Raw genomic sequence first — 21,945 nt, 5'->3', positions numbered from 1 at the left:
CGAAGAAGAGAGGACCTTTTGTCGTCGACTCGTAACCGAGAAACCGCGGTCATTTCGCCACCGCGCAAAGCCGATTATACCTCATCTCCCCCCCTCCCCTCCCTCTTTCGCCCCTTTGTGGCAGACGCGCGCTCCCTGAAACGCACGTCAAGCGCAAATTTTCTGCACGCTACAAACACACACACATGCACACACACACACACTGCATACGCGTATACAGCGCGCGCAGCGCGTTGCATTTTGCACGCGCCACGGGTGTGTTTCACCAAAGACACGACGACGAGCACAGAAGCGTGCCGTCGACGACGACGAAGGCAAACAACGACAAACGGTGCGCGCGTCTGTTGTTGCCGCGCTTCTCTATGTATACTCCCGCTGCTGCTGCTGCTGCCCGCGCGCGGTGTCGTCTCTCCCAGGGATTCACTGGGAGCCACGCGAACACAATACGGGCACGGGACGAATGACGGGACCGCACGCACACACACACACGCACGGCATCACGGTGCGCGTCGCGCGCGAGAAAAATTTGGCGAAACGCTTCCGCGAGGCCCGCGCTCGGTGCCGAGCGAAAACCGTCAAGGCGCACGAACGACGTCAAGTGCGCGGGAAGAAGAAGAAGAGTCCATTGGCCTCCCTCCCTCGACTGCTCGGCAAGCGGCGGAGAAAGCGGGTTGACCCAGACTGGCGGCGGAGGGATGCCACAGTGTGTACTGTGCAATCCCCCTCGAAATATAGGAGAACACCGGCGCGAGGCGAGGAGGCACGGTCCTCTTAAAAGGCGCCCGGACCCCTCGGACAGCCGAGAGACCGGTAGACGTCCGCGACCAGAGTGCCAGGCTCGGACCCTCGGCGACGACCTTTGCTCTCTTCGCAGCGGCGGGAGCGTCAGTAGCGGGCCGACGACCGAGTCGTCGTCCACGAGGAAGAGGCGCCCGCGCCAAGTGGGTCAGTGGGGCGCACCGGCCCGCCAGCGCCGACGACGACGCCAACGAACGGGGCCAGCGTCGGCAGACGCACCGTGTACTGTCGTCCGGCAAGCAGCGCCTGCGTTGGGCTGCAGTAGCGACCATGCGCACCTCCGTCGCCACGTTCGCGCTACTCCTGCTGCTCGGTGAGTCCCAGGGGATGCCGCCGCCGCCGTCGCTACACCGCCTCGGGGCCAGTCCGGCTTTTACAAGCGATGCGGCTCCGGTGCCCTATGCAAATGATTTTCGTCTTCCGCGCTTACCCCGCCGTCATCCACACCCACCCCCGAGGCCTCGTCTCTTGTGTGCTCTCGAGTCCCGCGCACCCCGCGTGTTAGGCGTCCGGTGCCAGGACCGCGCGCGATGCGAGTTAGTTGGAAGGACCGTCCTTTCATTCGATGACGAAGTTATAACGACGCTTGTTGCCGGCGCTGCGAGGCGTTCCCGGCTTTCACTGCCGAAATGAGACTTGCGAGATGAGGAGTGTGTAGAAGCGGGCCTAACGGTTTCTTGCCTACGATATTTTACGTTTGTCTTCTTTTCTTTTTTTTTTTCTCCAGTTGGCCGGGGGCGCTTTCAGCAGCAGCACCGCGCAGTTTAGTTTTCTCAGGAGGCTTTGGCAGGCGAGGCAAGGACGGGCGAGATAACATCGACAAAGAGAGCGGCGCACAACTGTTGGCAATTCAAGGGCGGGGTCGATCTGTCAGCGGTCGCTCTCGAAACGTGCGGCCAGCCGCGTTCTATTTTTCTTTTCTTTCTCCCTTTTCACCCGGACAAACGAATTAGATTACATTGTCAGCATAATCACCGTCATGCGTATGTCGCCATAATTTCGGGGAGGTGGGTTGGGGAGGGGGGTTCCCTGAGTCGCATATTCATGTACGACAAATCCTTGGGGTATATAGTCCGTTGACATGGTATGCATATATAATCCTATAATATATAACTTACAGGTAGATGCATCCTTTCTCGCTCGCCTAGAATAGACAAAGTAATGTTGTTAGCAGAGGGTCCGCTATATCCTTAGTTTCCGGCACCTGCCGCGACGACGCTTTGTAATTTTCGTATAAGCCCCGAAGCTCCGAGATGTCTTGCGAATGTAAACTAGAAGAGTTTCTTTCTTGGTAGTTTCGACGGATAAGTGCCCGGAAGAGTTACGAAACAGTGCATGAGCAGAGACTGCAGCAGAACAAATAAACTAATTTGAATCTATGTAAGCGCCAGGTTCTAACAGCGACCGCGGTATTTCTGACATGCGGCAAGCGTCCGTCTCGTAACGTAACACTCCAATCGTACATTCCGCTCGAATGAACCGGTTACGTTGCAGCGTTCCTGTCAAAAACCTTTCGACCGTCTTTTTATCATACCTCGGTTATTGGAGTGAGTTAGCCTAGTTAAGACCATAGGCATGTACTGGTGGGGCCGTCATTGCATAGTATTCTGTTCTCCAGCGCACAGTAGCGTGAAAGAATGACCTCCTGGTTTGAAGGAAAGTCTACAGGGCTGGCGTTCACTTGCGCGTGAAGAGGACACTTGCGTGGCGGTTTTAGGCGCTTAATACGGCCAAACTCGCCGTGCGCGTCTCTAATCTGTCTGTGACCTCGTTGTCTGTCATTTTGCCACAGGAGGATGCGCCGGAGGCCTTAAGCGGACGTAATGCCGCAGACTAACGTACCACCTTTGTGCACGCCCATTTGCAACAAGATGTTTAGGGTGGGCCTGTTTTACTCTCATGGCGTCTATAGCTGTATGGCAGACAGGCCACCCAGGATGTTTAAGGCTTGATGTTTCTTTGGGTCCTTGTTTCGTGCACTATTACCTTTAACTCTGACAAAGATTTCAGCGAGCATCTCACTTAGACCTATGCGTTTTGGAAGGCGTACATTCGTGAATTAATGTTGGAATACAACCTGTACATACTTCTCTTTTTTTAAATCGAAGCGTGATGCAAACGTAAAACGATTTAACGACGGGTCTCAAAGCAAAACTCGATATGCGTAAGTGCAAAACGAACAAACTAGTACATATAGTCAAATGTGACGTGCACGTTAAAGGGGTCCTGAACCACCCCTGGAGCTAAGTCGAATAAACATTTATTCCGCGCATAGCGTACGCTGCTGTGAGCATACGACGGATTTCGAAGCACAACGCGGTAAGCGTACGTGTAAAACTACAGTTATAGTTTATTCTGTCAGTTCTTTTTGCTGATATACGAGTTTCGCACGTTCTGGATTACGCGATGTGCATGCGTATATTCTTCGTTAGCCGCGGATTGAGTACCATTTCGCGGAACTCAACAAAAGTAATTAAAAAGTCGAGCGTTTATAATATATTTCGCTACTTGGTGCCTCTTGCTAAATTATTTTTAGTTTCCAGCACAGCGATCGAATTCAGTTCCGGCTATATCCCACGCGACTTGCGGGGTCACGCCCTACTCTCGTCTCATAGCAAAAACTTGGACTTGAAAAGGCTGTTTTTCTGTGTAACGCAAGATCTGAAATAGGGCACGTATCCCGCATCGGACTATTCAAACGAAACACCGCGAACGCAAACACATTCGCAGCTAAAACGTGTATTGATAGAACCCGCGCGTCGGAAAACGAAATAACGTTTACGTATAAGAACAAACAAAAGCCACACTTTATGCCATACAGCCATAAGCTGCTCCAAAACGAAACCCGCCGTTTCTACCCTTCTTGATATTCGCTCAGCTCGCGGAAGCCTTGACGACGACCTCGCACATTAGGGCCACCGATTTTATAGTCGAAGGCTTTCAGTTACGCGCCGCTTCGCGTACGGCTTAGTTTCCTCCGACATCCTCCGCTCTCAGCAGCATGACAGCGTAGACCTACCTACACAGAGGAGTTCATTGGCCCGTGAATGGGACGTTAGAGGGAGTGAAGGGGGAGAGGGGGGCTCGCAGTTGGTGCCAGCTGAGATCCGCCTGAACTAACCGCGACACAACAACGACAGCAGCAGCAGCAACAACAGAAACATTGTCGAAGATGCGTGACTTGCTTCGCGTGCATTTCACACTCCGCGGAACACAACTCGCGCTGGGCGCGGCGCAGGCGCGTAGTAAAAGGGGCTCTATACAAAGCGGCGCGTAAAGGAGGGAACGCCTGAGAGCCGCTATAGCTGCGACGTCACCGTTAGAGGGCGACCGCCATCACAGCTAATACCCCGCCGCGGCTGGACGCGCTCAGACGCGCACGGCAGGGGCGTTCACGTCGCAGATGACGGCACTCAGGCTTGGCCGCTCTCTGTGGCCTGTGCCGGCACGTGCGGCCAGGCTGTAGTATCGAGAGGGTGGGGGTTGGGGAAGGGGGGGGGGGGGGTGGTCCGATAATGCAGTAAAGCGACAACCACACGGAGCGTATTTCTGACGTATTGGAGGCGTCTGCAGACGTCGACGCGTACGCGTCGCGTTGTGGGATGGGACGCGCGGTTGCGATGGACCAAAATCTGTGCCGCTTCGCCGCGCGGTGTTCGTGTTTTATATATATACATATATATATATATATATATATATATATATATATATTGGTAACCGCTGAAAGACACTTATTGGCGGATATTAGTGCATTCATCTCACAGCTTCAGCATATGTTACACTGACCAGAAAGAAGTTAAAAAAGAAACACATTGAAAAAAAGGTCGCATGTGGTTGCATGCGTGCTGGAAAAAGAACAGCGCGTTATGCAAAACCAGAATTTAATACGAGAGCCGATCTTGTGCCAGATATAGAAACAGTACACGGAGCCAGAACGCTTCCTCAGTATGCGCGTCAAGAAATATTTATAATCATTCTCATCCTTATATCGACAGAGAGATATATGCGAAGTTGGCACGTCGAGATATGGGTAAAGATAAAACCTGCATTATACGAGGGGTTTTCGCGACACCTGCCATTCTCAAATGCGTCGTCGGCTCGGTCAAACGGGCGCATCCTCCAACTTAATCTTACCAAACCGGACTACCTGCCTGTCGCCGCAATTCCACGCCACAAAACGCGGCCGCGCTCTCCCGTGCTGATAGGCCGCGGCAGACTTGTTGGGCTGGTTGTGAGTATCTGTGACACCGAATGTATGTGCGCACGGCCATTCTTGTATGGCTGCCCTGGTAACGCGAACGTCTGTACTGAATGCGGGCGTCAGACCGCAGGAAACCGTATACATAATGATGTTTTTTTCTTCTCTTCTTTACTAGCCAACCGGGTCCTTGCGCGCATTGACTATAATAGAACTCGAAGCCAGCAGTGCCAGACCGGTAGTCGCGTCGCACTGATAGCGCTGTCTGACCTCGTACGATTGTACTCATAGTTTGCAGCAAACGTGTCTAACGTTGCTAACGTGCTGAGCGACATTAACATGCGCTGATATTAACAGGAACGCGCTATCTAGGGCCCCATTGCAACTGGTGACATATATTGAGACAAACGCAGCATAATACTATATACTGCCCTTTTCTTTAGTTTGTTCACCCAACTATCCCAGTCATATTCTACTATAGGCAGCCTGGGAAAGCGTTCGCTTCCGTGACTCGGACTCTTCTGATTTAAGCGTTGGCGAGGTTGCACCACGTACATCGTATGCCCAGCGTAGGGCGACATTCGTGTTACAGTTTGCGGGTCCATAAAAGAGACGCTGTAGATAAACAGCAAATCACTTTAGATTGGCAAAATAATTTTCTTTCAAACGTCATATTCAATTAGCGGAAGATTTTTTTTTTTTTACGAACGAAGACCAAACGTCCTTTTCTTGAATTTCTTGAATTTTCTTGAACCTCATTGCCGGTACGTCACTATGACGTCACGAATTTTGAAGTCTTTCTTTTTTTTTCTTCTCGTATTTGGGTTGTTTTAGTAAAGGGGGTGTTCTCTAAGCTTGGTAGTTTCACTGTTCGGTTCCTCTGGAAGGGAATGCAGTGCTTCTGCACCCACAAACAACTAACTGCACCAGAGTGTACAGACACTGTCTGAATTCATGACGTCATTGGGAGAGCTGGTGCGGGTATTTTAGGACCGCGACGCTATCCGTCTTTCGTTCTGGAGTCCTTCCAGGATTGCCGATCCTCCAATGACGCCAAAAGCAGCTGTTCTTTTTCTTCGCTATTTCAGAGGAATAATTTATTAGTACAACAAAACTCCACATTCCTGTTCTGTGTATATAAGGGTGTCATACGACACGCTTTTGATCGCGATCTAGCCAGATCCGGATCGAATTTCTCGGTCGCGATTAGCCCATTTGCTCAAGCCTGCGGTAGGGAGCCAATAACGGTCGAGGATTTCGATCCAAATCGAGCTTGATCGCGTTCAAAAGTGGCCGTGTGACGCCGCGGTGTAAGACTTAAGCTTCAACGATGAAAATACAAGTAACGCCGCGAATGTCCGCGTAACATTGTACTTGTCCTTTTATCTGCTCGATGGAGGCTAACGGGAGAACTGACACAGAAGAAATACTAACGTGTTACTCTTTCAAAGTATAGAGTGTACTGCGTTCGACCCGGGTGGGTCTGATTCTCGAGAGTCTTCGTTTGAAACAATTACCTGCAGTCGTTGTTCGTGACCACCACCGTGAGGAACTTTGTTCGCGATAGCAAGCAACTTGCCCGTGCTTCGTTTATTCGCAAAAAAAAAAAAAAAGAACACGTACTTGAGTACGAAGGCACCCTCGGCAGTTCTTCCATGTTGTACCACGTGAACGTAGTGAAAGGCAACTCGCTTGAATCGCCTCCAGTCACTGGGTAAATTGAAAACCACGCAAATTGAGCTTCGGATAAGCTGCAGCACTCTGCCCGTTCGATGTGGCTTGATTTGACTTTAATGCGCTGAGGGCTGCTTGCACACCACCAATTGGCCTTCGGCTAAGCGGTATTGCGCAACGATATTTGATTAATCTATAGTTTCGAGCACTCTCTAGAAAATACGCAAAACATCATCCTACACCCATTACTTGATGGAGAGTCTGCAATGCCTTGGAATAAAACGGCGGAACTTCGACGCATACCTCAGTAGTCTATCACACTACGTGACTGTTGTGGACATGCACCACAGCTGGCGAGGCAGAATCTCTGGCTAACATTGTACCGCCGGGACTATAGCCCCCGTACTTTACAACGACTGGAGCATTCGCTGCATTTCACTGAGGCTCCACGGAGACAGCAACTTCCAGGAGTAAGGAATTGAAGCTCCGTGTCTCATTCACTCGAGAGGAGGCGCCGTGTCTCATAGTTGATGAAAACGTTAGGGCTAAGTGGTGCATTTTCGAAAGAGGATTAAGGGCAGTAAAAGAATACAGACAGAAAAAGAAAGAAAGGAAACAAGCGCTCTGTCCGGTCTGTTCCTTCTCGTTCGTTGACTTTCATTTTGCTTAGTTTTGTATCAGTTGTTTTTCCACTCAGAGGAGTCAACCGAGAGTTTGGAGTCGAGGTTCATCCGCGGACACGGGGATAGGCGTTTAGCCCGCCTGTCTTCGCGTCCATTTAAAGAAACCATTCAGCGTGAGAACCGAGTTCCTTTCTTTCGGCGAAACGTCGTCGTATAAACAGAACAGCTGTGCGTGTTGGCCGTGTTGGTTAAACGCATACTTGGAAAGTACTTCAGCGCCGGCAGGCAGGGACAAGGAGGAAGGCATATATAGACAAGCACGGTGCGCCGAATTCAACTGGCGCAGAAGCGGCGGGCGTAGGAATACGTGGTATCATAAAGTGCTTCGATTTCCCGAGAATAAAAGTGCCGAAGTTAGCGCGCCGTGGTCGCTTACACGTCATCCCTTTGTTCTTGTGTGCCGGCGCTGAAAGTGCTTCCCAAGAAACGCCCGTCGTTGTTTTTTTCATTTCACCATTTACACGATTGTGCGAGTGCATGTGGTTTGCGCGCGCTTTGCATGTGTGTGTGATGCGTGCGCTAGGTGGGCGTCTGAATGCTGCTGCGCGTGGAGACGTGCCGTTCGAATTTGTCTTCATTTGGCTCACCAGCTGAGCGCCCCGCTCTTATTCCACGTCGTCTCACGCACGCTGCAGCGGGTGTGAAAAAAAAAAAAAAGCGTCCTGCGTGATATATGCAGGTTAGTGGTAACCATTCTCGAGTGTAGCCTGTTTAAAGGAAAGAAAAAAAAAAGACAGTAACCGCCATCCAGTCGGAGTCGTCGTGCCCGAGCCTCCCACCGACAAAGACTCGCTACCCTGCACGTAAATTTCTTACCGGCCACGCGTGTAGATGTAACCCGGCGGCACGTAATCCGCGCGCCGCACGCGGGTCATATTACAATGTATACAAACCACCTGGAGCGTGTTGTTCGTTAGAAGGCTTGAAGAAAGAAGAAACACTGGTAGTGTTAATGGCTTTTGCACGACTACACTGCACGCGTTTGTTGAATGCATATGGTCGGTAATACACACGAGCAAACAGAAGCAAACAACCGTGATCAAATATTGGGCCACGTGCCACTTGATTCCAAGGCTGATACTCACTCACTTCTTTTTTTTTTTTTGCCGGAAAGTGGCTTGTAATACATTTTAAGAAACAGGGTGGGCTTCAGCGGAAAGGTTCATGGATATTTTTTTTACAGTACTATATGAAACAGCAACCGGCCGCAAGTACTTAACTCACAAAAATTCTTTGTAAAACAAATTTGATGTACGAGTCTCTCTTGTAGTTCTTGTACAAGTATTGTACACGGCCGACGTAAGTTAAAAGGCGTACGCCGACAAAGAATAGCTTTGCCAGTGTTACAGATACTGTGCCCGTTTCGAAACTGCGGCACCAATATTCTGTCAGGAACCATAGAATCATATCAAACAGAATCAATCTCCCGTGAACCGTACATTGGGTGCACGTTAAAGAAGCCCCAGTTAGTCAAAATTAATCCGCATTCCCCCACGGCAGTGTGCCTCAATCTTGTCGTCGTTTTGGCATGTAAAATCTCAGAATTAAAGAAAGAAAGACAGAGAGAGAGAGAGAGATGCTGGATGTTTGCTGTTTCCGAACATTCTGTTCAACAGTCAACCTCTCTTGCAGGCAACGACCGTTGCCATACTTTTCTTCAGAACGCGATGCGATAGAACAGACGACGAAGTGCAGCGGTCCGTTATCACGGAACGGTTACTTCCCCGCTGCTTGGAAGCCTCGACTGAGTGACGAGTAATAGCTGATGACGCAGGGCTTACCAGCGCTGTCAGTCCGCTAACGGTGGGGTTCCCCATTAGGCTTGAACTTGCGCTTCAGTCTCCCCTTTGATCGAATCAGGCCGAAGTGCCATCCTCTTAATAAACGATTTGCTGACTCATCCCTCCGGGAGCCTCGTGCCTTTTTGTCTTCGCAGCAGAAATCCAGGCGAAATAAAGTGATACAAGAAGGCGACCCTATCGATCGCCAGAGGGCGGCATTGTTGCATGTCGCGAAGCTTTGAGTTTTTGTCTCGTGTTTTCATCCAGTATATTCTTGTTGTTTATTAGCCGCAAATAACGGAAAGTCAGGGTCACTAAACAGCCGCAAATTTGAAACTTCTAGCCAGGATAGGATAACGACATAAGAAAGACGGATACCTCTTTGGGGATTAGGTGGCAAGACGACACTACCTAAACTAGTCTGTAGAGCAATAAAAGCCGAAATGAAGAAAAATAGTGAGAAAAATTATGCATGCGCTAACATATAGGATGCAAACACTCAAACACGACTCAAAATGTAAATATAGATAGCGTTCTGCGCATGCGGTGAAAAGTGTACACGAGCACAAAAACATGTGTCAGCAAACTTGGGAAAAGTATTTGCCAGAGTTCGTTGGTCGCACATCGCAAGAAAAGGCTTCCTGCAGAAAACACTGACCAGGACAGCACGGCATGCGTCATGTGTGTTCTTCCCCGCTGTTCATGTCCGAGTTTCCTGCTGGAAACCATTTCCTGCGTGCAAGCAAGTCTCATATCTCATAAAATAAAGCAGAAGAAAAAAACGCATGCACACACACACGCACACACGCCAGGAGTGCACTACGCCTGTCTTGCCAAATGCATCGAGAGAGAGAACGAGAGAGTAGAACACTTGCACTGCACTTCAGAAACGATCAAGCCAACGTCCACAAGAAAAACCCGTAGAGCTTTGAGAGATAGTCACAGTTTACTTAGACACTGTTTTACTCGTTTGGTATGTCGTGTTACTGATTTATTGAGATGGCAGAGCAGTAGGGTGCTCTTACTCGGGGTTTTTACGCCGACATGCTTCTTCCATTAACGAATGGGCAATAAATGAGTCACCGCTTCACAAGACGCATGTTTCAAATTGGTTTGTCGTTATATCCAAATCTCTTCCAAAGAGGGCGATTAAGGAAGTCGTTACAAAATGGCGGGCCCTTGCAGAGCCATTTTCTGTGTACTGGCAAGCCCTCTATACACACTATATGCGCGGTAACATTGATAAAACATTTGTGAATTTTATAACTGTCGCTTTTATAACTTTCAGAAAAGACACACGTTCTCACATTTTCATAGGTAAATGCCACTGTCTGCTCTAAATAATAGTAATGTGTTAAACTATAGTAATTTGCCGTATATAGTGCTAATGTGACGTCTAAAGCAAAGCGGCGCCTAAAGCTCACTTATCTTGAGTAAGAGTTGCAGAAGCCAGCACAATGTAACCGCCGTGGCATGAGTCATGTTACAGTATGTTTAACAGGGTGACTGGCGGTGAACTTTAATTAAAATTGCTGTAATTTTGATAAAATCGGTGCACCCTTCAGGCCTAACGAACGATAACCGAAACATCCAACCCTGCTCGGCTCTTTCAGTTATTTAAGATAGAGCTCTGCTAACCGACGGAAACGTGAAAATGTGCACCTTTAAATAAAAGTTACCATGCCTCAATAAAATCATAGTGAAGCAATACCTTTTATGGTAAGTGCTTATATATGGACAAATCGTGCCTTAAGAACCCCCCAAAATTATTGCTTGACTAAATGGGACGCTGGTGCCTATTCAAATGAGCTCCTCCACGTATGTGAACAAAGAGTGCATTTATCCAGTTTGTTCGGACAAAAACGTGTTTTTTGTTCCGCCTAAACACATAGAAAGCACACAGCTACATATGTCGCAAGGCGGCTAATTGCCTTCACTTTTCATTAGAGATCGCTGCGTCCTCTGGTGGCACTTGAAATGTACTACGCGTTCGTTCTTTTGTCCTCGTCACTGATGAAGCAGCAGTACGTCTCAAACACAACATTTCTCTAAAACTGGTGGCCGACAATATGATTATTAAACGCTTAACATATAATAGCGCCTATGCTTGTCATTATCATAAGCGATATTTAAAATATCGTTCCCATTTTAATTTCTGAAAAAGAATGAAGGCCAATGTCTGCGAAGGTGGACACTAATTTTAACACGAGATTTCCCCTTTCAACAGCATACGTTCTATAACAGTCCTGAAAATTTATTTATGATATTAACTATAGACATTATAGACGTCATTTTTAGCACTTCTCCCATAGTGGATATGAGACACATTTTTGCTCCACGGCAACAGCGGCAGCAGCAACAAAAGAGACGACAACGACCACATAAAGGGGAGGGGGGGTGGGGGTTACTGCGGTGCTGGTTAGGACATTGTCAAATTCTACCATATGGCCCATTAAAAAAAAGAAGGCAGCTTCTTGGGCCAATCAGAGTGGCCGCAGCAGCCCTCTGGGCCTCTCTGATTGGTTAAAAATGCCGCCATTACGTGACATTACAATGTATGGCCGAATTTTGCAATGTCCAAGGATAGCTATCACCTTGAATCCATCCCAAATTCCGACATGTCGGCGTTTTTTTGAGCAAACCAGGGGGGTCGTATAACCGTTCCTGTGAGATAGATAGATAGATAGATAGATAGATAGATAGATAGATAGATAGATAGATAGATAGATAGATAGATAGATAGATAGATAGATAGATAGATAGATAGATAGATAGATAGATATATAGATAGATAGATAGATAGATAAACTTTATTAAAATAATAACCAGAAGAATCGCTAATGGTCGGAGCCACTAGACCAGGGCTCCGCTGGCTCCTGCCATCACCTCAGCTCCTTGTATCAGCTCGAGCTGGTCGTCGAGGGCCGAGCTGGACAGCAGTGCGTCCCATTGCTCCCGCGTGGCGTTTGTGTCGTGGTGTTCAATGTTGTGTAGCGTGCACTCCCACGTAATGTGGTACAGGATTGGTAGGCCCTGTAGTCTGCGGGGTGTATGCGATGTAATTGTGTGGGTTCGCGCAAGGTGCCCGTCTGTGGAACCTCCTACACGCCAGGCAAGCGGCATCCTCCGTCTAAATTTAGATCCTGCGAAGGCTAATCACCGAGTCGGACAAAGACGTCGAATTCGACAACGCGGCGGAATTTCGACGGCGTTCGGGGACAGCGCGCGCCCCGCGCGGGGTCCCCCAGGGAGAACAGCGGTCCCGAAGAAGGAAAAGCGCGAGCCAAAGCGCGCACGGCCACGTCAGCGGTCGACGGAGCTTTCACTTCGCTGCGGGAGCAGCCGGCGGCCATGATGGTTCCGCGGCGCGTCGCCGGATGATTGGTGCACTTTTCTCGAAACCGCTTCGGCGAGAGGGCCTCCGCGGCCTCGGCCCGATCCGGCTGGCCGGCCGGCGAAGATGCGCGGCCGCCCTGACGTCTTCGCTGCCGCCGCAGTCTTTCGTCGTGCATGCGGCGCGGCGTTTGGGTGCGCTGAGCGAAAAAAAATAAGGTCGCCGGCCCCGTTCTCAATGGCGCGGGACGTTTCGCTACGCGGCCGAGAGGAGACGGCGGCCGAAAGTACGGCGACGACGCCGGCCGCGCGGTACTTCTCCCGACCCGTCCGAGCCGACGGTAGGAACGCACGCCGCTCGCGTTTCTCGGCGTGTCCCGTTTTACTAGTTTGCGACGAATGATCCGTATCGGAGGAGGAAAGAAAAAAAACAAAAAAAAAAACAAGCAAACAAACCCGAAAGCGGTGGTGGGCCGGCGAGCGAGAGCGGAGCGGCCGAATGCGGAGCGTGAAAGGAACGGCCTGGGCGCGGAAAATACAAACAAACGGGGCATTTAAAATCGGCTGCGCTGTGTTAGGGATGCATGGGCGTGAGGCGACTGGCGACGGTTCGCGTTGAAAAAAAAAAAAAAAAAAAAAAAACGTCGATGTGGCACTCGGTGTATTTCGAACAGTGGGTCAGGAGTGTGTTGTTTGTACCGATTTTCGGGGGGAACTTGTCAGGTGGCGAATGGCGATCGACAATGGGGGTTACCGCCTTTAAAGGCTGATTTGGGCTGCGGCGGTCGGCTCCTTGTATTGCGTTAATGTGCGTGTAGCGTCCTTCGCTTTAGTCGTTTGGTTAATACCTCCATTTCTAGATGAATACAAATATCCGGTATACAATGTGCAGTGTCGGTTCACTTTTAGGGGAAAGCCCCATTATTATTCAAGCCTCTAAAAAAAAACACACACACACCAGCATTTTTTGTATACTTCGTGGGCGAAAATAGTGTGCCTCATACAAAGAGTAATGCACAAAGCTGTTATCAAAACATTAATCTGCTGAGTTCCATGACAAATTTAGGCGAGCCTACCATAATGAGTTAGCTTGCTTATTTTTCCTACATGTTGACGACCCTGTACGTCACTTAAATGAAAATTCGAATAATCAAGTTCATGAAATCATTAAAAAAATTAAAAATTAAATTATGGGGTTTTACGTGCCAGAACCACTTTCTGATTATGAGGCACGCCGGACTTCGGAAATTTCGACCACCTGGGGTTCTTTAACGTGCACCTAAATCTAAGTACACAGGTGTTTTCGCATTTCGCCTCACGAAATCATCTGACGAATATTACTCATGTTTAAATAATCGATAGATGCTACATAATACTGATGTTCTTTACGTCATGGTTTGTGGTGGTCAGTTCTTCGCAACGTGCGCATGCCAGGTCTCTCGCGTTTCGTAACCATGCGCTTCATCACCAGATTTATAATGTATATCACACAAATGAAAATTTGAATGGGCGAAATGCAAAACCGCCGGTGTCCCGTGCATTGGGGGACCCGTTGAAGATCGCCTGGTGGTCAATATTCATCCGGATTACTCCGCCCCCCCCCCCCCCCCCCCCCCCACGGCGTGCCTGATAATCAAATTGTGATTTTGGCACGCCAAAACCACAGAATCCAATTTCAAGACATGAATGAAAAAAGTTAGGTGATTGACCTCGCATGTATATGCGTATTGATTTCTTTATGCGTCTGCGGCTAGGCGTTGCCTTTACAAACTCATATGCTTTCCTCATAGGAATGGCCAACAGCCCCACGTGCGACACATGTAACATCGACGAGGCGCTAGCACACATTATCTGTGTGTGCCCGCGGTACAATGCTGAGAGACAAATGATGTGCAGAGTACTGGACCAGTTGGACAATCGTCCACTTTCAGAACTGAAAGCTTTAGGCCAATGCTCCGAAAGAACATCCGCGTTGAAGGCCTTACTCGCGCTATTGAGGTTCTTGCGGTCCACGGGGCTTCACTACAGACTCTAAGAATGCCGCCCCCTACCGCTCTGTAGTGTACGCGCTTTGTTCGTGCTTGTCTCCCTTTCTTTCTATCTCCCCCTTCCACTCTGTTTCTCTTTTTATCCCCCTTAACCCTTCCCCCTGCGCAGGGTAGCCAACCGGAACTACCTCTGGTTAACCTCCCTGCCTTTCTCTGCATTATTTTCTCTCTCTCTCTCTCTCTCTCTCTTATGGGCCTTCTGTTGTTGCTAATATATGGAGACAGACACCTCGACAAGCTGATTGTCAATGTAGATTTTAGGTAATTCCCCTGCCTTCTTATATTACAAGAAAATATAAATGGCTTAATTGAATTTGAATTGACTTATACAAGTTACGGATACTGTGACAGTGATCCTCACATTTCGCTGCATAGAGTGTAAATTTCTGAAGTGTAGAACGAAATAGACCGTACCTTTGTAGAAATTAAGCACGTAGAGAAATGTTGGTTTAAAATGCAGTTGCACAGCAGCTGATGGAATTGATAAGTGTGATGCAGAAAAAAAAGAACGCCAGCACAGGAGACAGTGGTCGATGCTCACTACTTTGTTCGCGGCGTAAAACCAGAACAACGCCACCTAAAACACAATTTTAAAAATATTTTTTGTCGACAATGATATTGAGTCAAATGTGGTTGAATACGTATAACCACAGTGAACGGGGCTCGAGCTGCGCCATCATCTGAAAAACGTGATTATCCAGCGTGCCAATGCATACCTCTGAACCACGGTCGCTGCCGCTCCCAGCTTAAGGATAAGGCCAGTAAATCTGCAACGTGAGAATGTTTTACGTGCACAACCCGTCTCAAGTGAATCATTACAGCAGTCGCAATTTCTTACCATGCTTTTATAATTCTCTGTCGTTACTGTGCACACTATGCTAGCCACGTTATATTTTGTTACTTGTTCCACCTCTGCCTACAGCACCTTTCTGTTATGCGAAATGTTCATGGTCTTACATTCGTCGCTGCCAACTGCTTATTACTGAACGTATACCTTTTTTTCTGATGTATCTTTGTACACATTCACTGCCGGCACAAATAAAGACCTGAGAAAGTCGGAGACTGACAAGAATGCGTCGTTACGTATTCTTGTCAGATGCTTGTCCAGTGCTTGTCCCAGTGCTTGTGATAGACGAAAAAGAAAATGAAGACAACAACATAATGAAGTGACGGCACCTGTCTGGAGGGAAGATAAATATTGAGCAGAAACGTGAAAAGAAACGTCAATCAGGAAAGGTATCGCACTATCGATTTCCTGACGCAACGCCTTCAACACGCGACTCGAAATTGTGGATAAGGTACGAAAACCGAAAGGTCGTCAAATCCACTACATTTCTTGGTCGGTTATCTTTTACACTTCTACATTTTCTTTTTTTGCGCAGTGTGCATGATCCTCGGATATCGGTGTGATTTATGCTCTGACACGAACGAAGCCAAGTGCGCCTACAGTGCGTGTTCATAATATTGGAATACCGACGTGATTGATACTCTAGCGCAGACATTCGGTAACATGTCCGTCGATCGAATCTAGGCAGTGATACAACATCTGTTATAAGCAATAAGGCACAAGTCTTGTCCTGGTTCGCTTCACCATACTCGCGTCTCAGTTCACGGTGATATAACTTGTGCTGTAGCGCTTATTATGGTACGAGTTGCAGCCGGCATGGAGTTTCCTGCAAAACATCATCAGAAGGGAGCTCTGACGCTAGTGTCTATGTACGGGGGCTGCAAATGCGATGACTCAGCCAGCGTGCGTGTTCGGTAGCGCGCGGATTTGCCGAAACCTTGTCCTTTAGCTTCGACTGAATATGTGAAATTGCAAGCCCATCATTTTGAGAAAAATACCGCGTTTTAACTTGCTACAACTTGCATTCATTATGGGTGTACGCAGAAATATATATCACCGTATCTCGTTTAGAAAAAAAGATAATTAAATATAAGAAATAAGATAAGAAAGATAAAGCGTAACTAATAACGCAAAAAAAAAAGTTTGAAGCCACAGTCAAGAAGATTAAACAAGCACATTTACTGCTTATCATTCCCACGATAGTTGTGAGATCACACAGCCACAGTCTTCTCTCTTAACTTTTGTAGGAAACTTTATAATAACCGGTGCTACCTCGAGGTGCCATCGTCGCTTCAGTGAACGCGTTTGAAGGATTCGATGACGATATTACCGAGACTCCAGCCCGCAACCTCGGACTGGTCAGCAGACAGAAATTCGTAGCTGAGGCCTCATAACAATGGACGGGAAAATTTTGTTATCGTTTCAGGTGCTACCGCCTGGGCAGAGGATGAGAAGGACAAGGAAGGACTGGTGAGTTCACTTCAACACATTCTATACCTGTAAAAACACGCTGAAGTGCGCGGCAATTTAAGAACGCGTGAGGAATACCAAACGGTTACCTTCGAAGGAAGTATCTAAACGCGAGAAGGAAACCCGAAGAGCTATTATTATTGTGTATATCAAAATCGAGCAAGCTAAACTCTTTTGCACTAGCGAATTAACTGTCTGCTTTCGCTGGTAAACACTCCTCATATAAGAAGGTTTGCATAATAACAAGGCGCCGCGCATGTACATTAACAACGGTGCCAGTGCGAGGACGATGTGCATTTTTTGACTTGGTGGTATTGACCTTCTCAAATAAAGAGAAGACGAAAGGTACACCAAATGAAGAGGTAGAAGAGCCCCGTTCTAGCAAAGGGCTTCAAGTGAGATATAACGTAAGGAAGAAGAGAGAGAGAGAGAAAAAAAGAGCAAACTTATAATCAATGAAACTCAAAGGATAACATAGCGGGCGAAATGAATTTAGCAGCACTATCACACACACGCACACACAAAAATGTCTTGTAGGGAGTACGTCTAGCCATAGAAAGAGGAAAACAAAATTAGGTATAATTCACCTTACACTATACTGCGGCTAAGGAGGCTGCAGAGTGGACAGCCGGCGAAAGAGTCGTAGTCATAAGGCTACGTCCGAGTAAAAGGGAACGTGGCAAAATAAAGCTCAGAACAGAGTGTCTGGCGATGGGATCGCCATGACCTGTAATATGGTGAAACAGGTTCCTTTGTACGTGGGGATGGCACGGCCCGATCGCGAGACGAGATGCCGCGTCGTGCTTTCTTCGTGGCCGAAGCGATTGCGCCACTTCGCTTTCAGTGGCTTGTTTCGTTTCTGTACGTCGCGTTCCGTGATGCAACCTCGGTGCATACGTCCATTAAGCTACTGCGCCTCTGGCCAGATGAGCGAAATGCCTGGCGCAATTGGTGCGTGACCACATTCAGCCCGATGGTTGCAGCGCTTTAACTGCACAGTTACTGCGCTGTCCTTCTTCTCTCTGCGAAGGCGCATTGTGAGTGATGCGCAATAGAAAGTGCTTAAATGTTCGCGCCCGTGTCATCAGGGGTCACTGCAGGCTACTGGCAGCCGCATGAGGATGCCGCTTTCCGAGAGAGAGAAAAAAAATGTCCTGGAAAACATACGAGGTTTGTATGCCTTAATCATCAACAAAATGACCAGCGTTGCATCATTCAGTGAAGCCACCCTAATGAATTTCTTATTAATGAGAGCTTCATTAAGGCATCATCACATTGCTTTAGAATGGTTACTGCACACATGGCACCGAACACAAGCACCTGGTGCGCTTGCATTTCCTTCTTGCGGTCGTGCGCTTTAATGCTCTCGAAAACAGGAATCGCTTGAGTTCCTTGATTTCTGTCGAAATGTTTCTCGGCAGAAATCAAGATGGCTTTCGTGGTAACTCGATGAATCTATAGAGACACCAGTGTGGCCCATATTAGGAAAGGGTTAGGCCCGGAGCTGATGAACCGGTTCGCTCTGCCCCTTTGCTAAACCTGATCCATTACTGGTGACCGGAACATTAGTAGGTAATGGAAGTAAACTCTTTGTTTGAAATGTATCTTCTTGCAGACGTCAACATCCATGATAGAGGGAGAGATGGGGTTTGCAGATAACAGATGCTGGTGCATCTGTGATCACTTGGCTCGACTACTAGGATATTCAGTTTTTTCGACAGCACTCCGAGAATAAGGGGGCTCCTTCGTCAGCTTTTTTCAGAAGTAAGGACCCAGGCTAAGCTCATATTAGTCCTGTACGAATCTCAAATGTCTGCTTTCTTTTATGGCGCAGAAGATTACAATTACATTTACTTGTCTCCGAATATTATACGTGATTTCGTAAGGCTGCCGCTTAGACGCAGACATAATACGATTGCAGCTGAAGAGTTCTTTTATTCTGGGCATCTTGTCCTTTTCTCACCGGAATGCATGCAGCTTTGCCGTCTCGCCAATTTATATCTCTTCGAGACATTCTGTAGTTGCGTGCGATGAAAGTATGGGAAGGAGAATCACATCGTATTTAACATGAATGAAAATGCTGAAATTCATGTAATATTTTGTACAATTATGAGGAAGAACAAAGCTATACTCTACTTTGGCAAGCCAAGAAAGAACTTTCTTTTATTACGACTACTTCGGAAAATATTGATGTCGAAAATGCTTGCGAAAAAGAAAACACAGGAGGTATGAACGCATGGTCAATACTTGCTCCACGCTTACAATATGCCAGAGTGATGACAAAATGGCGTGTTCCTTTTTTGTAGCAACAATACTGCTAGACCAGGGAGCAAGTACACTGGGAAGGGAATGGTCCTTCAGGTCCTTCAACCTTGTGATCTCCTTAGCTTTCAGCGCTGTTTTCACATCGATCAGCAGGGCCTGCGACATCAAGAGCGCCCGTACATTTCCGTGAATGCACTTTCCGCAGGGCTACGTGATGGCCTTCCCCATGGAAGAGCCCAAGCCGTCCGGCGGCCGCGTCGAAACCGTGGTCGTCGAGTCGTCCAAGGCCGAGGACCTGCGCCAGGTGCTGGGTGCCTACAAAGCGGCCACCAGAATGAGGCAGCGCCAGCAGCAGCCTCCGCAGCCTCTGCCGCCTCCGATGCAGCGCATGCCACCACCCGACCAGAAGCCCCCGCTGCTGCTTCTGGTGGTGCATGCCCCGAGACCCCCCGTGCCTGCGCCGTTCCGCGCGGGCCCTCCCATGTCCGGCCCACCGCCCGGCTTCCTGCAGGGGCCACCCGCCGGTCCTCACCCCGGCATGAGCCCCTACGGCATGGTTCCCGCCCCACCAGTCGCCCCCGCTCAGGTCCAGATGCCCGCTCCGCCATCGTCACACCCTCCCCGAACCCACGCTCCACTTGTCGCTGCCAACCGCGCCAACGGCCCGCCGCGCGACAACGGGCAGGGCCTGCACTTCGCCATCGTGCAGGAGCCGTACATCGTCAACAGTGTGATGCCCGCGCCTTCCATGAACCGAGGGGATTTTGGACCCATGATGCGGCCCGCGTTCCTGCCCGGTCCCGCTCTGTTCTCCGGACCTCCTTCCCCTCCGCCTCCCCATCATCCGATGATGCACGGTAGCCACTCCATGATGCCCCCACCCCATATGATGCACCCCGACTCTCCGATCATGATGCGCGGTCCACCGATGTCGCACGGCCCCCAGATGATGCACAGTCCTTCCATGATGGTGCCATTCCACGCATTCATGCCCGCTCCACCGATGATGCACGGTCCTCCGTTTATGATGCACGGTCCCCAGATGATGCCCGGCGCTCCGATGATGCACGGTCCTCACATGATGCCGTCTCCCGCCGCGATGATGTACGGTCATATGGCCAGGCCGCGGGTTGGACCGGTGGTCGTGGTGCCGGTCGCGGTACTGTTCGCCGAGCGACCCGAACCGCAGCGTGAGAGTCCGCGCGAGAAACCCGCTCAACCTCCTCAGCCGACTCCTCCGACGCCACCACCTGCAGTGAGTCTCGCCTTGGTCGGCAGCATTGACACACGTCTGCTTTGTTACCTCTGGCGCATTTTTAGTATGGGTAGCGTTGATATGACAATGAAAGCTGTAAGTACAAGCAAACTGGGCTGGATAGTTTTGGTTTACTGATGCTACTTACGCGGACTGGAAAAGAAGAATAGTGGCTATGGTATGAAGCAAGCTCGTGCGCTCATGGTGGCCACCATAAACAGTGTGATTGAGAGTGCGAAGATACGCGAACCAATGACTAAATTGCATAATTGAACTATCTGGCCTTGTTTAGATAAGTAAGAAATCTATTCCCGTTAACATAACGGTAAAATATCACGACATTATAAAATAAGCTTCTGCAGGATAGGCGTACCATGGCGTTGACCGAAATGCGGGTGCGTTGTAAGGCCGTGACAATGATAAGTGGTGCGAATGGAAAGATTACCTTTGATTAGCATCTCCAATCATTCTCGGAAGGTTAGTTGAGCAAGGCACTTCTTCGGAGACTGCATTTCATCTTCTGTCTTTTAATTTTTCTTTTAACCCCTTACTTAAAACAGGCCGGTCGTTGAAACTTGGTGTAATTCTACAAGCAATCTATAGAGCGTCACTTTGCGACCTGCTGTCATGTCCACTTTGGCTCCATGACTCACCAATTGTTCAAAGTGTTTAGCGTTAACCGTTATTTCAACATACGCTGCTGGCCTTGTCTTCTGGCTTCGCGGGGAGATAATGACAACCGTCTGTTGCGGTATACACGTCAGTTAGTTATGCCTGCAATGGCTTCACCAGTTGCAGTTCTCGATGAGATATGACCATTCTAGCTTGGCCGCTACCTTACTCCCATTCGTTCCCTGCGCAGGCAACCCGGCGAATTACGACTATGGAGCGCCTCGGCGTCAACTACGCGCCGGACGAAGAAGACGACGACGACCTGAGCCCGATGGCGACCATTCGGGCAGCCAACACCGTTTTGCGCATGCTCATGAGCAGCTAGCTGTGTTCCTGTGATACATCCCACCCATCCCACCCTCCCGTCCTTTGCACCTAATGTACAGCCAGAGCAATAAATCATTCCTCTTTTCTTTTTTATTATTCACTTCGTGTGTGTGTTTGACCGTCCTTCGATTTACCCCAGTGGACACGTACACATGCACTAAAGAGCAACGCTGAATCAGTTTATAGAGTGTTGAGAGTACGCTTTCGAACTGTACTTTCGTTAATTCAGCAGAGGGAGGGAGGCCAACTTTCGCGCTGAAACCTAGGCGTCGGTAAGTAGGTGTGGCGTCATGGATTTCGAAGTACTTTCTCGTGTTTTCAAAGCTGGCTAGTGTTCAGTCTTGAAATGTAACGATTGACTGGATAATGTCGGACACGATTGGAACAGACACTGCTTTAATTCGCCATTTTTATGCGCACATGGTCGCCAAATGCGCATACAGATTCGGTTATCCAGAGCACGTATGCGACATCATTCACGCTAGATAGTTGCCAGCTGGCTTTGGATGCTTGGCTAGATACAACAATAGAGACACAATAGCTAGGTTGAGTCTTCAGTTCCTTTAGAATGAACTGCAGTCCTCCTTCACCAGA

General features: G+C 48.8%; 1 protein-coding gene across 1 annotated transcript; it reads left to right on the top strand.

The window, feature by feature from the left end:
* The first annotated feature begins 749 nt into the window (after nucleotides 1–749).
* LOC126522650 (uncharacterized) lies at nucleotides 750–21,451 on the top strand. Its single transcript, XM_050171411.3, has 4 exons — nucleotides 750–1,111; nucleotides 16,789–16,832; nucleotides 19,303–20,352; nucleotides 21,215–21,451. Exons 1-4 carry the CDS (start codon nucleotides 1,069–1,071, stop codon nucleotides 21,347–21,349), a joined length of 1,272 nt encoding a protein of 423 aa, XP_050027368.2. The 5' UTR covers nucleotides 750–1,068; the 3' UTR covers nucleotides 21,350–21,451.
* Nucleotides 21,452–21,945: the final 494 nt, after the last annotated feature.

This window comes from Dermacentor andersoni, chromosome 6, assembly GCF_023375885.2.
Source record: "Dermacentor andersoni chromosome 6, qqDerAnde1_hic_scaffold, whole genome shotgun sequence".
NCBI classification, from domain to species: Eukaryota; Metazoa; Arthropoda; class Arachnida; order Ixodida; family Ixodidae; genus Dermacentor; species Dermacentor andersoni.
Note: the sequence above shows the minus strand (reverse complement) of the source record. Positions and strands in the feature narration are given on the sequence as shown.